At 40.0% G+C, this 16,436-nt stretch overlaps 1 protein-coding gene across 4 annotated transcripts in view; it reads left to right on the forward strand.

Moving 5' to 3' along the window:
• UBP1 (upstream binding protein 1) overlaps positions 1 to 16,436 on the forward strand; it is a 68,990-nt gene that overhangs the window by 31,966 nt on the left and 20,588 nt on the right. For 3 of the 4 annotated variants that reach the window (XM_059728747.1, XM_014602555.3, XM_006269591.4), the window contains exons 3-8: positions 2,223 to 2,299; positions 7,071 to 7,176; positions 8,866 to 8,972; positions 12,222 to 12,374; positions 12,515 to 12,625; positions 13,173 to 13,280. In XM_059728747.1, coding sequence (XP_059584730.1) covers positions 2,223 to 2,299; positions 7,071 to 7,176; positions 8,866 to 8,972; positions 12,222 to 12,374; positions 12,515 to 12,625; positions 13,173 to 13,280 — 662 coding nt within the window. The remainder of the gene's footprint in view (positions 1 to 2,222; positions 2,300 to 7,070; positions 7,177 to 8,865; positions 8,973 to 12,221; positions 12,375 to 12,514; positions 12,626 to 13,172; positions 13,281 to 16,436) is intronic. The other variant, XM_006269592.4, reaches the window with a different exon arrangement.

Raw genomic sequence — 16,436 nt, forward strand, 5'->3', positions numbered from 1 at the left:
TAGTTACTCTGTGATCAACCAGTACAACCAAGTGCTTTTCCCCCTCACTCAAGCCCCAAGAGTATCATCATAATGTTCTTTCCGTATGATCTCCTGATCCTCCACTGAATCGAAAGTGTCTCCAATCTTCATGATTTCAGCAAACTTCATCAGGCCATGCCTATTTTTTGGGCATAATAATAAATATAATTAATATTTATTAATATTAAAAAAAATAAGATTGATCCAAAGACTGAGTATAGTAATATTTTTAAATATTATATGTGCTGTAATATATGTAAGTACATAAGATTGTACCAGTAAATAGCCTCATTCCAACCTGCTACTTCCCTTTTCAGCAGTGTTGCTTTAAGTCATCTCCCTATGCATCTTGACAGTGTTTTGATCTACCTTCCATTTTACTTCTTTTTGGTATATGTGACATCACAAAGTGTAGAACTAGCCTCTCTCTCTCTGAAAGACTGCTCCCATCTCACCTTGGGGAAAAAAAACCCGCAGCATCCTTATAGGCTCGGCAGTGCTATGTTGGCTAGCACTAGACTTGGGGGTCATCATTGACCACAAGATGAACATGAGCCTGCAATGCGATGCTGCGGCTAGTAAAGCGACCAAAACGCTGGCTTGCATCCATAGATGCTTCTCAAGCAAATCCCGGGACGTCATTCTCCCCCTGCACTCGGCCTTAGTGAGGCCGCAGCTGGAGTACTGCGTCCAGTTTTGGGCTCCACAATTCAAAAAGGATGTGGAGAAGCTTGAGAGAGTCCAGAGAAGAGCCACGCGTATGATCAGAGGTCAGGGAAGCAGACCCTACAATGACAGGCTGAGAGCCCTGGGGCTCTTTAGCCTGAAAAAGCGCAGGCTCAGGGGTGATATGATGGCCACCTACAAGTTTATCAGGGGTTACCACCAGTATCTAGGGGAATGTTTGTTCACCAGAGCGCCCCAAGGGATGACGAGGTCGAATGGTCACAAACTACTTCAAGATCGTTTCAGGCTGGACATAAGGAAGAATTTCTTTACTGTCCGAGCCCCCAAGGTCCGGAACAGCCTGCCACCGGAGGTTGTTCAAGCGCCTTCATTGAACACCTTCAAGATGAAACTGGATGCTTATCTTGCTGGGATCCTATGACCCCAGCTGACTTCCTGCCCTTTGGGCGGGGGGCTGGACTCGATGATCTTCCGAGGTCTCTTCCAGCCCTAATGTCTATGAAATCTATGAAATCTCAAAGTCAAAAAAGCAAACAGGAATTATTAAAACAAGTTACATACTAAATTATATATTAAATGCTATGCCAGACAGAATTTCATTGCCATGAGTAACATTCTGTTATGGAGAAATGGCAAGGTGACTTATTTTACTCTTGCAGAATGCTTGCATGGTGGGCAGTTGGGGCTTGTAGACTCAGCTAGTAAAATATGCTAGAAAATGGTATGTCAGTGTAGCCAGTATCAGAGGAATTCAAGCTTTGGAGACACCTGCCCACTGCAATAGATCCTCTTCCACCTTTTAATCACTCTAGTCCTACTTCTAGAGGAATTGAGGGGCTTGGCTTTGTCTCATGATCTCCTTCAAGCTAAGAGACAGAATGTTTCCTTTCTGTTTTCAGATAAACTTCCTACCTTCCTTTGTACTAAAACAAACTCACCTATAGGACAGCAGGGTGATTCATCATATTCAGTGGAAAATTTTTGGTGTTGACTTTTTTAAATTGCAACTAGTCAACAACTCATTCAAGGATTGGTATTTCTAAGAATTTATGCAACTAATTTTTCCCATACACTGCTATAAAGCTAAAATGCAGGCAAATAATATAATTACTATGCTGTTTCTTTGCTGACAGTGTGTTGTTCCTGTGCGAGTATTGCTTTGGTAGTCCCACATTGCTTTAATCTTATTTCTTTTAAATGTTAAGAAATTAATATTTGAATGTGTTTTTTTCCTTTCTGCCAAATAATTGAAGCAGATGTTTAAACTGCATGTAAAGTGGGAAGCCCATGGTTTGGAATTATCTGTAGTTTCAAGGGTACATTAAAGATTTAGCATCTTTGTTATACTACCTGCTCTGTGCTATGAAGTAAGCCATGTTTTCTGCAACTTCCTGTGTGAAGTTCTGTAACATAGTGGATACAAACTAAATATTCATTGAAGTGTAGTGAACACAAAGAGGCTTTGTGTTGACGTTTTTTTTTTAATTGATATAAACTTTTTCTTTTCTCTAAAGGTCAGTCCTATGAAATACGGATGCTAGATAATCGGAAAGCTGGAGACATGCCAGAGATCACTGGAAAGCTGGTGAAGGTGAAGTAAAGTTGTTGTTCTAGATAACATAACAGGGGTTGCAGCTGGCTGCATAGTTTGTCCAGTGGTTTTCATATTGTAACTCAATGTTACAGCAGGAAAAAAAAATTGGAAACTTTTCTGTCCCTCAGTTTAACCATGAAGAAAGGAGAAGTTGCAGCCCAGGTTTAAGCTTGTTGAGAGGCAGGGTGTGCTAATGGATAATCAGGGTTTTCTTTCCAGTTGACATAGCTGTCTCAAATCAATTGACTTGACCAAAAAGAATAAAACAAGTTGATTAAGGTTTTCGATTTTGTTTTAACTTGTATCTGACATAAAAGTGTTGTAACACTTGTATGTCCTCAGGTTGTGACCATTAACTTTGCAGTTATTTACCATTGTCACTAGGGATTCATATCTAGAATTGATTTTGTCAAGATGATAATTTTAAAAAGTGATGCACTTGATCATTTAATCGGCCTTAATCAGCATGGTAGGATTTTGCCTTTGACTGACCTACCCTGCTGCCATTAGGGAAGAATATTCTGCATAGGTATCAGGGGCTCCTCAGAAAGCCACAGTTATGGGGAGCCATTCAGTGCTTCCCAACTTCTCTTGCAAGTTAATATCTCTTTAGAGAAAAGACTGCTTTTTTGTTGTTGTTCTGTAATTGTGGCTGAATGTTCTTTGCTTTAAAATATGAATAGTAATACTTGTCTTTTAAAATAAGCTTGAAAATTATGGAAAACCTTGAGCTTAGTTGAAAACTTGCTTTCCAGCATAAGCCAAAATGACTCCCCTTTTTCTGCAGGAAGACTATTTTGGTGGACAGTTTCTGTTTCCTGAAATGTTTGTTTGTTTGTTTTTATTTGAAGTGATCAAAATAGGGCTTGATTTGATGGAGAACTACATAATCCTGGGATTACTTTTACTGTTCTTCAGGCAAGCGGTGGACTGCTTTGCAGTTTACAAAATGCTCACATATGCAAGCATAAAGTAAAGCGCTGGCAAGCAGTAGAGTTAGCAGAACACAGCAGACATCTCCCTTTTCTAAAGCCCTGGTTAGTGTAGCAGTACACCAGAGTCCTTCTAAATTCCCTAGAACTTTCCCTTTTTCCACACAGCTTGTGGCGGTAGCTGAGCTGTATGAGCTGTTTTGTGACACTAGGGATTAGTCTCACGCAAGCTTCCTGATTCTTCTGATGGCTTTCCTGAATCTCTTTAAGGTGCATACTCTTCTTGTTTCCCCAGCTGGGTTTCTGCTCCCAATTCCAGATTTCCTTCTCTAGAATCTTAGACATTGCTAGATTTATGTACACCACATCAGCATAAGCGTAAAGATATGCTGATTTGAGAAGCATCAGTTTAACCCAGGGGTTATTAGCAAGGGGTACTAGAGAAGGCCCTAGGGGGTATGCACAGGCAGGCGAGTGGGCACAGAGCGCTGCCACACACCATCCTGTGAAATAGTATGTTTCAAGTTAAAGTTGAAGGTAGGTATAATATACTGGCTTAAGGAAGTACACAGATGTTAGGCCGCCTCTACGCAGTACAGGTATTGCACAATTTAACTGGTTACCAGCTACACATGCATAGTAGCTATCACAGAATAAAATGCTCTGACCAGCTATAAAATTAGACCTTGAAAACGTGTACTGACTTCATATCTGGTTGCTGTCAAGCTTTAATTTTTGTATGTGCAGCAGGATTTCTCTGCTGCAGCTGGGAGCCCCATCAGCTGGGTGTACCTTGCCCAGCCAGGGCTGAAAGTCCTGCAACTGCTAGGGACTCTCAGCCCTAGCAGCTGCGGACTCTGTGTCCTGGCAGCACTCTGCAGCTGCTGGGACCCAGCGTCTCAGCTGCAGATACTGGTCCTCACAGCGTGCTTCCCAGTGATCCCCCACGCACCTCTGGGGTGGGGGCATCGTTGCTGTGGCAATTTCCCAGTTGCATGGGTTGCCCCCATAACTAGGAGCTGCTCAGCTGAGGGGACTCCTAGCTGCGAGAGCTTGTTTCTTGCGGGTGCAGGGGGAGCCTGGAATCCCGGAGAGCTCCAGGATCTAGCTCCTCCTGCACCGGCAGTTAAGGTACAATAGGATCCAGTGTGAGATCCCACTGTCGCATCTCTTGCCATGCATATGTGGCATTGCAGGGGACACAATTTCATGAATTGTGCATTAGATCCCATTGCGCCTTTACCTGCATGTGTAGAGGAAGCCTTATAGTTTTGTTTTGTTTTTTAAAAGCATCTCATAGAATTTAGCGTTTAGTTTCAACTTAAAATAAATTGAAACATATGAGAATATGAAATTGATATACAAAACACCTGAACAACTTTGACCCTGCTTCTGCAGGGAAGTTTGTATTTTGGTGTGAATTATGCCCATCTTGAAGAAGAAGAAAGTGAGGCACAGAGGTATGATTACATTTGCTTCAGATAAAATGGTAGCTATTATTGCCCATTGCTATAAGACAGTGGTTCTCAACCTATTTAGACTCAAGGCACCCCTCTATAGACTCAAAGTATCCTTTAAAAATGCCAGCTTTTAGTATTCACTCTTTTTGGACTACAGAAAAATAATAGAGCAATTCTTCTGTTGCAAAGAATTCAGAAAGACTACACCAGCTTTTCAAAACACTGTTTTTAATACTGTGGATTCCTGTTTGGAAACACTGGTTTTTATCTTGCAAATCATGCTCGAACAGGTAACAATGGTAACGTTGCATGGCACCTGACTAAGGCACCCTGGTTGCCAATCACTGCTTTAGGAAAACAGGCCCCACATGATTTGTCCAAGGTCAAGTACCTAGGCAAAGAAATCAAGTTTTATGACTCACAGTCTCCTGCTTTTATCTATAGTGCTAGCTATGATTTTCTGTTTTAAACTTCCTTTTGGATCTGCAGTAAACAATTATTTTAAGCACGTCATAATGTGCATATTTCCACTTTTATCTTGCCAAATACTCTCATATCTATTCTATCGCATCTATTCTTTCTAGCAGTTGAAAGAACATGTTGAAGAAATTGAAATGCATAGCATATTGTTGGTGGATTTCTGAGAGGACACTAGCAAAAGAACTTTTTCCTTCCCTTTTCTCTTTACCTCCTTTCTGATGTCTCCATTTTTAAACTAGGCTGGCAGCTACAATCTTCCTGTCCTGCTCCTTTCCTTGCCCACCAAACAGGGAACCTGTTCAGTGATAATTACAAAAAAGTGTTCTAGTCATGAGCATCATATCGCTAGACTTGAGGACCCTGAAGCTGAACCACTGTTATCTTCATTACCACTGCTTTGCTGCTTTGATAAACATATTGCAAATTTTTGCCTTGTTGGGGCTTTGGGTAGCATTTTGTGTATCTGGTAAGAATAACCTGCTGTTGATCATTCTGAAAGGCATTTTTCAATTTTACTAGTTGAATAGATTTTATGATGAACCATTAGGTGGTGGGTGTTTAGAGATCAGAGTTACTTAATAAATTCATCCTGTTTTGAATTGCTGTAGCATTTGAAACATACTGTGGGCTGTATTTTCATTTTGGACAATAAAACACCTTCCTGTTTGTTTTCTACAATAAGATATTTTTGTATGTCTGAAAACAGCTGCAAATATATTTACATTCCCAACAGGTTAAGAAGTTTCGGTGAGAAATAATGCCTAATCCTTTTGTGTGTGTTTTGGAAACTGTAATAGTTTCACATCCGGCATATGAGTGAAGCTATGATACTGAGTTCTTATTTCAGTTTAAAAGACACTTTATCTAAAGTTAACACTTCTATTTGGTAATTTTTTAATCTACTGTTGTAAGAAGCAACGCCCAGCAGCATTAGAATTGAAAGACTTGGGACTTTTTATCCATTTTGACTGTCTTTCTCATTTGTGTAAAGCCAGTTTGTTTCCCTCTATAGTAGCTTCTCCTACATGCTTGTTTATACAATTGGAGAGAGAGACTTTTTAGTAAGAAAATGTGATTTGTAAAACCACAAAATATACTAGGTGTATTCATGGGTATATGTTATATCTCTAATCTTTCTACTGGGTTTTTAATGGAATCAAATTAGATGGTTGTTATGTAATGAGTAGTAGAAATAGTTCTAGGCTATGAAGTTTCTGTTAGTGCTAACTATAAACTGAAATAATTGTTCATTAATATACAATTTAAGTATGATTATCTAGTAGTGCAACTTTTTCATAAACTCTGTTATCCATTATTTTTTCTCAAGTATTGGAGGCTGTTATACAGAACTTTTAAATATTTAGATTAATACATTCCTATTTAGAAATTGTAAATAATACTTTTGCAGATATTTTGTATGAATCTTAAATTTTTTAAATATTCAATTTTATAGACCACTGCTGAAAGATACCTTCACTTTTGATTTTTCAAACAAACTTTTCAGTAAATTTGGTTCAAGCTTTAGTTAAGTGTTATTGAGAATGAATTAATTGCAGTTGTGAACCTTTCTTGTTTTTTCTACTGTTAACCTCACATATCTTGTAATCTTTCCATTTTGTGGCAGTCCTTACCTTATGCAGTTCCCGCAGTACCCAACAGGCTTTACGAATAAAATCTTTGTTGACTCTTTATTCCACTTCACATTGTATTATAAACGTGTCTCTTTGGGTCAACTCTGTTTTTATATTAATAGTTAATTCTGAAATGCTTTTGAACACTTGATTTTTTTTTTTGTTGTTGCAAAAATGTTAATACCCACTGCTATTAAATGCCATAAGAATATTTTATCTTGAAATTGTCTTTTAATGTGTAATAATTTCTCCTCTTATTAACTAGAGTATTATAAGAGTCGTGTTCCATGACAGGCGGTTGCAGTATACAGAACACCAGCAGTTAGAGGGTTGGAAGTGGAATCGCCCTGGGGACCGACTTCTTGACTTAGGTATACCTATTTACCTTACTATCAATAGGTTAAAACAGGAAGCTTAGTACATTGATCCTAATCGTGTCCACAGTAAGGTTAGTGAAAACATATATGCTGCTCTATTTATGTTAGGATATACTAGTCTGATATGGAGAAGTTTTCACCTGAATTGCACTGTAATCCTTTTCAGTGTAAAAATGTTATCATGTGAAGAATATTATAGAAATGAAACATTAACACTACATAATTATAGAGAGGTAGTTAGCTGTGGCAATCTGAATTTAGGCAGAAGGCAGGGAGGGGTAACACCTTACAGACTAACTTGTTCAGAGACTAGAGCACTTGTTCAGAGAGCTAGTTAAAAGAAGTTAGTCTGTAAAATGCTACTCTGCTCTGCTTTGTGACTACATGCCATATTTTCTGACATAAAACACACAACTTTTCCCCAAAATTGGGGTGTGCGTATTAAGCAAGAAAGCTTTTGTTTCTCACTGCGATAGAAACACACTGCTTTGATTCCTGCTGCACAATGCAGCAGCATTGCTATTCAGGCAGCTGAGGGAATCAATTGACTTACTGGCTTGTTATTATTCACTTCCCACGTGATAATAATTGCCTCTTCTTTTTAATGGTTTTGATGTACAATGAATCAAGCCAACCTTTCTTAGGACAGTTTTGCTGTCTACTGGTTTCTGATCCTTTTTTCCTTTTTCTGCTTTAGTTGAGCAGGAAAGGCAGGGTGAATCAGCTGAACATTAGGCTCTGTTCCTGCTTTGTGCAGTCATACCTCTGGAAAAAACTTTTCTTCTTTATTTTGCCTTTCAAAAACAAGGCACATAGTATATTCTGGAGCATGTTGTATTGAAGAAAGTATGGTAATTATGTTCTACTAATATTTCTTTTTTTTCTCAGAATCATAAATCTTTTCTAGTAGTTGGGAACAGAAGACAAAAATAATATTTTTATAAAAATAGATTGTAAAGACATCACAAAGTGGGCATAATTTGATATTTAAGGAGTTCTAAGTTGTTGTTTTTTTATTTTGTATGTGATAATTTTATGTAGTTCATAAATGACAGTTCTGTAAGATGTATAGTAAAATCTTGTGTCTTAAGACTACCTCACATCAGGGGCAGATCCAGAAGGGGTGGCACAACTGCACTTGAGCTCATGGCACAGTGTCTGCCTGGAGCCCCCATGCTTTTGTGCGGCTCCCAAGCTCAGAGGGTGAGCATTTCCCACTGCTCATCTCCCTCCTTTTTCGGCAGCTGGATTCAGCCCAGAGAAGGGTGCACACAGCAGTGTTCACCCCCTGGGCTCCAGAGCCACCCAAAAGCAGAGGCTCTGAGTAGATCCCACCTTATCAGCTGGTAAGCTCAATGTTCACTGTTCATGTGGAGATCCAGCAGGAGTCCGTGCTGACCAGGTAGTGAGCTCAGAGCTACTACAAGTGCAACACAGCCAAATGAGGGTGCACCTCCTGCCCTGCCCCTGAGTGCTGCTGTCTCCAATTATTCTTCAGAGACAGATTGCAGTTCTGTGCCATGTTTATTAGAAGACCACAGTTGTTAAACTCCCAAGTTTTTGTCAGCACCATGTGGCCACTGACAACAAGCTTCACTGAGGTCATTTGTAAAGTAACAGGTTTTTATTCAGAACACATTCAAGTTAGCTCACAGCTTTTATATTTTGTACTTTTTTATTTAGATATTCCAATGTCAATTGGAGTAATTGATATAAAGACAAATCCAAGCCAGCTCAATGCAGTTGAATTTCTGTGGGATCCTGCAAAACGTACATCTGCTTTTATTCAGGTTTGAAACTTGCTTTATTGCATATGTGTACTGATTTGGTCTTTGTCAGGTTATGAATGCAGTTTACTTGGCCATATAACTTTTCTCCATGAATAGTTGAGAGAGATCCTGTAGGTTTGTTTGCAGAGAGAGGGCATTTGTTTTTCTTTTTCTTTTTTTCTAAATATATAACATCCTAATGAAAGCAAAATTAGTTTAATTAACTGCCATCATTTAAAAAAAAACTTGGAGCCTTGGCAACTGTTGTTACTGTAGGTGATGTTGGTTGGGTTTAGAACAGCAGCTTTTAAAACATCAAATACTTAATATGAAAGCATGCTTTAAAAGAAAACTAACAATTATAACAAATACCTTTTAAATATTTATAACAAATACCTATCTAAATAGTTATAGCTTTTTAACACATAATTGGAAATGAAACCATGTTCCTGGATGGGCTCGTTCTGAGGACATAGAATAAAATAGAACATGCTTTGCAAACAGAATTTGAAGCTGGAAGTTTCCAAAGTCTTTTTAGTTATTTTATTGATACAGTTTATTGTGAAATGGTTTTATTCAGGACCAGGGATCATGGTTTTTCTCTGTTTAAAAAAAACAAATTGATTTAAAAAAAAAACAAACACAAATCTGTTTTTCCACAATTAAAATGAAATGCCACTCTCTCATATCTATATCTATATCATATATATATTAATCAGGTGAACACAATGTTTTATTGATTTATTTGCAATTTGGAAGCCTCCCAGTGTCTCAGTCATTCTAATAAAATACATTCTAAATAACTATACATTTTGGCATTTGACTTTTTTATTTATCATGGAAAATCAGAATTCCCCCTGCCTCCTTCACTTTGTGGCACTAAGTAGTCCATATATGTCGGTCTCTTGCCTACGCCATTCCCCCTCAGTTCTAAGCCACAGCCCTCCTGGCCCTGACAGTGCCCCTCACTGCTTACCCACAGTCTTCCCAGCCCTGCTGGCTGTTCCCTGCCCCCAGGCCTGATTCCCCCAGTGTGTGAGGAAGGGGGTGGGTGTGTGGGGAATGAGGTAGGTTTGTGGGGAAGGGGGATCATGGGAGCACAGATGATGGGGGGGGTACAGGCAATGTGTCAGGGGGGTAAGGGGGCACATCCCGCCCCCCCAGATTTCTGTGTCCACAGTGGGACGCAGGGCTGCAGCCTGGCCAGACCAGCTCTGGGCAGGAGCTGCCTCTGCATGCCAGTGGTCAAGACCCAGCACAGGAAGAAGCACCGTACCTCCATGGCCGCCAAGGTGAGGTGCAGCAGTAGCATGGGGTTGTCTCCCTCTGCTCCGGGGGGTGCCTCACCTTGGTGGCCATGGCACTGCAGCACTCCCTCCCGCTCTGGGTCCCACCTGCTGGGCCACAGAGGCAGCTACTGCCTGGGGCTGGTCCAGTCTGGCTGCAGCCCCACACTGCTGTGGGTGCAGAAATCTTGGGTGGGGGTATGTGCTTCCCGCACCCCTCTCTCGCATTCCCTGTGCCTCCCCATCTCCTTGTGTATCATCTCTGCCCCCTGCATTCCCTGCCCCCATAGACTTACCTGGAGGGAGCTGGTTTCCATCACACTGACTGGCTGTCACGTGCATGTGCATATTCACGTGGTGCCCCCTGTATCCTGCTCCCCTTAGCCCCAAGCAGCCCCTTGTGGGCTGGAACTCTGTCAGCCTGCAAGTAGAAACCCAGAGTTTCCCATATTTTTCTCCTTTAAAGAAGAAAATCTGTGTTTTTCCATGGCAGATGGAAAACCCAGATCCCTGTTCACAACCATTTTTCAATTATTTACTTTTTGAATGTATTCAGTTAGGGATCATGTGCATTTCTTTTAGGTCTTCATCTGAAATACAGAATTAGCATGGAGAGAGAATGGAAAGTGGGAGATGACAAAGTTTCTTAGCCTAGTAGCTCAGATAGCCTGGATGTTTTACTAAATGTTAAGCCAGTGTTACTGTTCCATGATGATTGTTCTGCTGTCAGAAATTACACTATTCATCCATTTCAGGCTTTGCCTCCAAGAGGCTAAAGAGTATGTGGTAAACATTCTTTTATGTTTGTTTTCTTGGGTTTTTTTGTTTATAAGTTACGTTTCTTACCTTGATGAATCTAGTGATTAGAAGAGAAAAAATATAACTGATGGTCACTTAAGTTTTGGTGTAATTGTACTGAAGTCCAAACACCACAGAGGTGGCATTCATAACATTCTTTGTTTAAGGGCTTACAGCATTGTCACTGGTCTTGACTTATGCTTAATTTTTCATTGGCTTTCTTGCTGCTAGGATTTTCATGTTTTATAAACCCAGTGCTTTGAGACTGGAACTTGGGAATTGATCTACAAGACCACTGGTACATCTAATTCCCTTAGCCTCCTTTGAAAATCCCTGCCTTAAATCACCCCAGTTAGAGGTTTTGATATAGTGTCTTGTCATGTTATTCTTAACTATGTTGTGTAATTGGGCAATACTGTTGTTTGGTAAAAGTTTTGAATTTTTCCCTAAAATTAATACAGCCCTACTCTTACTGTAAGATCCAATATGAGAACTTGAATTTAATTAAAAATTCTAGGTTAGTGGGGACCCAGGATGATTCTTTCATTTTTGAAAGATACTTTAATTAAGGTGGTATCTTTACATCTTCTCTTAAAGTCAGAGGTCTAAGCATACCCTGATTTGGTGACTTCCAAGCTTGTGAGGATAGCAAAGACACAGGTGTTTGCTTGGTATGGAGGGGAGTCCTGTCTTGGATTCTGCTTCCTGGATAGGCTGTAATTTGGTGCTCAGCCTATCGGAGGGCCTGGAGAAATGTGCTCTTTGGAGTGCTCCAGGGGCCTTTAAAGTACTCCAAATAACAAGGGTACAAATGTGTGTGGCTAAAGAAGCAATTCAGAAATGGCAGAGACATTTAAATAAATGACAAACAACCTTTGAAGTGAAATGTTGGTATGGGCCAGCAATCCTCCAGCAGCCTACAGTGCTCTACTCACCACCTCCCACTGGGCAGGTTGAGAGAGATGAAGGAAAGAGAGTGAGGCAGAAGGCCAGTGAGCAGTCTGTGTGCTCAGCTGTCCTTGGCATTTTGAAGCACTCTGGAAGTATGGGGAGCCAAATTTTGAAGTGCTCTTGGATTCGGAGTGCATATTCATCCATGGGCAGCAAAATGTATATAATGGGAGTGACAAAGGTATCATGAAACATGTATAGCAAGTGCAGTACAGCTTCAGTTTGGTTTTTTTAGGTACATTGCATCAGCACTGAATTTACCCCACGTAAACATGGAGGTGAGAAAGGAGTTCCTTTTCGGATACAAGTTGACACTTTTAAACAAACTGAAAATGGAGAATACACAGATCATCTGCATTCAGCCAGCTGTCAAATCAAAGTTTTTAAGGTAATGTTTGAAAGTAGAGGTCCTTACTAAATCTCTCAGGCATAGAAAATGTGTTTTATATTAGTTGTCTTGTAGGGTTACATATCAGTCATAAAGCTGTCTTCTATTTGCTTCTTGTTCACATAAATGTTCATTTTTAGCCAAAAGGAGCAGACAGGAAACAGAAAACGGACAGAGAAAAGATGGAGAAGCGAACTGCACATGAAAAAGAAAAGTATCAACCTTCATATGACACCACAATCCTCACAGAGGTAACAAGATGGAATTGCAGCTGTTTGCAGAGGACAGTTCTGTAGATATAGCATATATTTAAATACTAGTCTCTAAATTATTGTCTCAAAAGGGGAGGGTGAGAGTTTCAGGATAAAATATCGAGTCAAGGATAGGTTGGCTTTTGATTTGACAGACTTGTCCAGGAAAAATTGTAGTTGGCTTTTGAGTGTCAACTTCATTCAGATGTATAGTGCACACTATTAAAACACACTTGGGTAGAGCACTATGTGATTGTGCTGAATGTTAAAGCAAGCCCATGGTACAGATCTAAAAACTTTTTCAGCCAAATCTAAAACGGGGTTTCAGATTTATTTACACCTGTCACATCTGACCTCAGAATTGTATTTTTATAGACTATTGCATTTATGGCCATAGCCTCACTAGGTTTTTGCATTTTCTTTTTATTTAAATACCAGTGAGTTCTATACATTTTCCCTAAAGATTTCAAAAGTTTCTAAAGGCTTTTAGATCTTTCCTCACTGTATAATGAAAAGAAATTGATCCAAATCTTTGGTGTTTGTCCAGATGAGGCTTGAGCCTATAATTGAAGATGCAGTTGAACATGAGCAGAAAAAGTCCAGCAAGCGGACTTTGCCAGCAGACTACGGTGATTCTCTGGCAAAGCGAGGCAGTGTAAGGGACTTCTGCTTACCTTTTCTTGTGCAAGATACCTTGTGCAGTGTTAGATATAGGAGAAACTTCCGTGATACAAAATAAAAACAACTATTTTGACTGCCTTGGCTTAATTTTACTCACATTTTTTTTTTATTTGCACCAATTACTCCATGTTTGTGTTTCAGCAAGGAATGCTTCCTAAATCTAACACTTGAGAGAAATTGTTGCAGAGGGAGTGTGTGACTTTGAAAAACCCAAACAAACAAGAGCTTTCATTTTACAGATGAGTTCCATTATTGAAATAGTTATTTGTTCTCTTAATATATGTAACTAATGAGAATAGTGTAGCAGCAACATTGAGCTAAAACATTTATTGTCTATTATTTCCACTTGTATTTTTCAGTTTCCATATATAGCAGTACTTTCAAAACCTCACAAAACCTCTTGTTTTAGAGAGCTTGATACTAGCACTGTTTCTTTTCCTCTATCTGAATCCTGTTCTTACGTTGCAAGCACAATTAGTCTTGTTTAATATCGTTGAGTATTAATTTTTAGTGTGAACTTTCTAATTAAGTCTACATATAAAGCAAATAGGTACACTTTTCTCCATCAAATGTTAACCTTCAAATGTTTAAAGTGGCATTTCTTAAAAAACAGTAAAAATACTTTCATATCTGTTGATTACCGAGGTAGATCTTACCAATTTAATTTGTTTGGGTAATTAATTATACAACATCTTCCTGTTGGCAAGTTTGGGTTTACATTATTGTTTGTCCATGAAAGAATATTATTTTAGTTTTGGGGGTTTTTTTTAGTTCACTGACAGGGACATTTTTGCCTATTTCCTTCATAACTCGTACCCTGTTGTATTTTCTTCCTCACTCTTTATTATTCCTTAATGTAGTACTTGAAATATTAGCTAAGATTCTGAGGGTGAGGAAATATTTTTTGATTAAAATGACCGTAAGTATTTTATACTAGCAAAAAGTGAGTGTTATGAAAAGTGAGGTGGGTTTTATCTTTTTAACATGACACACACAGTAAGCACAGGATTGTCTGTATTTCCCTAAAGTGTCCTTAGTAAAATACAGGTAACATGTGCTTCCTGGTTCCTTAAAGCTATTCACTTCCCTTCTCAAGCTGCCTTATTTCATCCACCAAGACACACTTCTGTTACTGGGCAAAGAGCTCTACCAGAAGATGTAAACAGGGAAATAAATGGGGAAAAAAAACCAAGTATTCTTTGTGTCACTTCACCTAAACATATTTTCCTTTCTAATAGAAGTCAACCCTTCTGGGTGACTTGGCTGGACTCCATGTTTTGACCTTGCGTTCTTTCCCTTCTCTTCTTTCCGTCCTGTCTGGATGGGTACTTGAGAGTGGCTGTGATCTCTGCGCCTTTTTTCCCCCCTTATCCTTGCTGAAGCTCTTATTTGGGGAAGGAGGTATCTTGTAGCATGCTTTGCTGTTGCTGCTTACTAGGGATGATCCTGAGACAAGTGCTCCAATTTACCTCCCGCTAAAGTGTTGGGAACCAAAAGTAAACCAAACCCCAGTTGTAATGGCCTTGTTGCTCTGGCAGTTGAGACACTTCAAACGTAGGTTTTCGCTGTTACATTAGTCCTGTAGTTTAAGTCCACTGTGCCACTAGAAGGTCATATAACACTTCAGGCCAAAATCTTTGTCTGCTGAAATTTCTAAAGTTTTTGTAGCCTGGGCCTATTAAAGGGTCATAAATGATGAGTTATTTACCATTAAACTTACAAGTTAACATAGAAAATACAAATACAGGCAGTCCTTGGACTTATGACATAATTAGTTCCTGAAACCTGCGTCTTAAGTTGAAACGTCGTAACTCAGAACCAATTTTCTCATAAGAAACAATGTTATAAATGAGGGATTGGTTCCTGAACCAAGGCCTGATACCCTATTTTCACCAAAAATACCCCAGAATTTTGTACTCTATCAATTATAGATGAGTAATATAGCTACATTAATGTATTTATATTGTAAATAGCAATCCTGTTGATTTGGAAGGACTTCTTTGAGGTGACTTTGCTGGACTTTTTGAAGGCTCTTGGCTGGAATCTTGGCTGCAGGTTTTTCTGGAGTCTTATCTGCTTTCTTAAAGAAAGTGTCCAAGGAAGTTTGAACAGATGTTCTCCGGGGAGATGAGCGACGCAGCGACCTTGTTCGCTAGCATGGCATTGCATTGGATCAGGTGTTGTAAGTTGAAACTGATGTCATAAAGTTGAAACAGGGTGTCAATGTATAAATGTTGCAAGTGTGAAACGTAACTCAAAACATTGTAACTTGAGGACTGTCTGTGCAGCAACTGAAGAATCGGCTTTAAACACTAAGGTCTAAATTATGTTCCATCTAGTCAGTACCTAAGCTAACTCAAGCACCCAAGTGTGATTCTCTTCCATCTTGTCCTGAAAAATCTATTAATGCATCTACTTTTGTAACGCCATATCATCTTACTCCAAAGATAGTCATGTACAAGCAGCAAGGAGGAGGACACACCCACCTTTTGCATTAGCTGCTTTTCATGGACTTGAGCAAGATAGTATGGAAGCAGTCCAGGGCTGTGTGAAGCTTCGATCCGTGATTCGACTCGTTCCAATTCAGTGGCTGAATTGCCGAATCCAAATCAAGTCAGAGGACCGTTTAATCTCAATCTCTCCAAATCAAATCAGAACCCTCCAAATCGATTTGGAAAGATTTGGACATAGAGACAGGTGTTTTCTTCATACATCTAGGTAGCAGGGGCTCGTGATTTCTGCAGTGCTGGGTCGCGTGGAGTGTCCCACAAAAGCAGGCGGGGCTCTCCAGTGCACTTGGCAGCAGATCCAGAGATGGACCAGAAGCACTTCCGGGTCTGCCAGGGAGCGTGCAGGCCCCCCTTTCCCCCAGCTTGGCAACTGGTGCCTTTTGGGTCTCGGGGGGGGAGTCCCCTGGGTCCCCCTGCTGCTGATTACTCAGCTGGGAGAGTGCGGGGGCGGGGGTGGCCCCCAGTGCGCTCCCCAGCAGACCTGGAAGTGGATCAGAAGTACTTCTGTGGGACACTCCATGTGTCCTAGCACTGCAGCGATCACGAGCTGCGCCTGCTACCTCAAGGTATGTAGAAAAAGCCTTTTAAAGCTGATTCGGGCCAAATCCAAATTGAATAGG

Source organism: Alligator mississippiensis, chromosome 5, assembly GCF_030867095.1.
Source record: "Alligator mississippiensis isolate rAllMis1 chromosome 5, rAllMis1, whole genome shotgun sequence".
NCBI classification, from domain to species: Eukaryota; Metazoa; Chordata; order Crocodylia; family Alligatoridae; genus Alligator; species Alligator mississippiensis.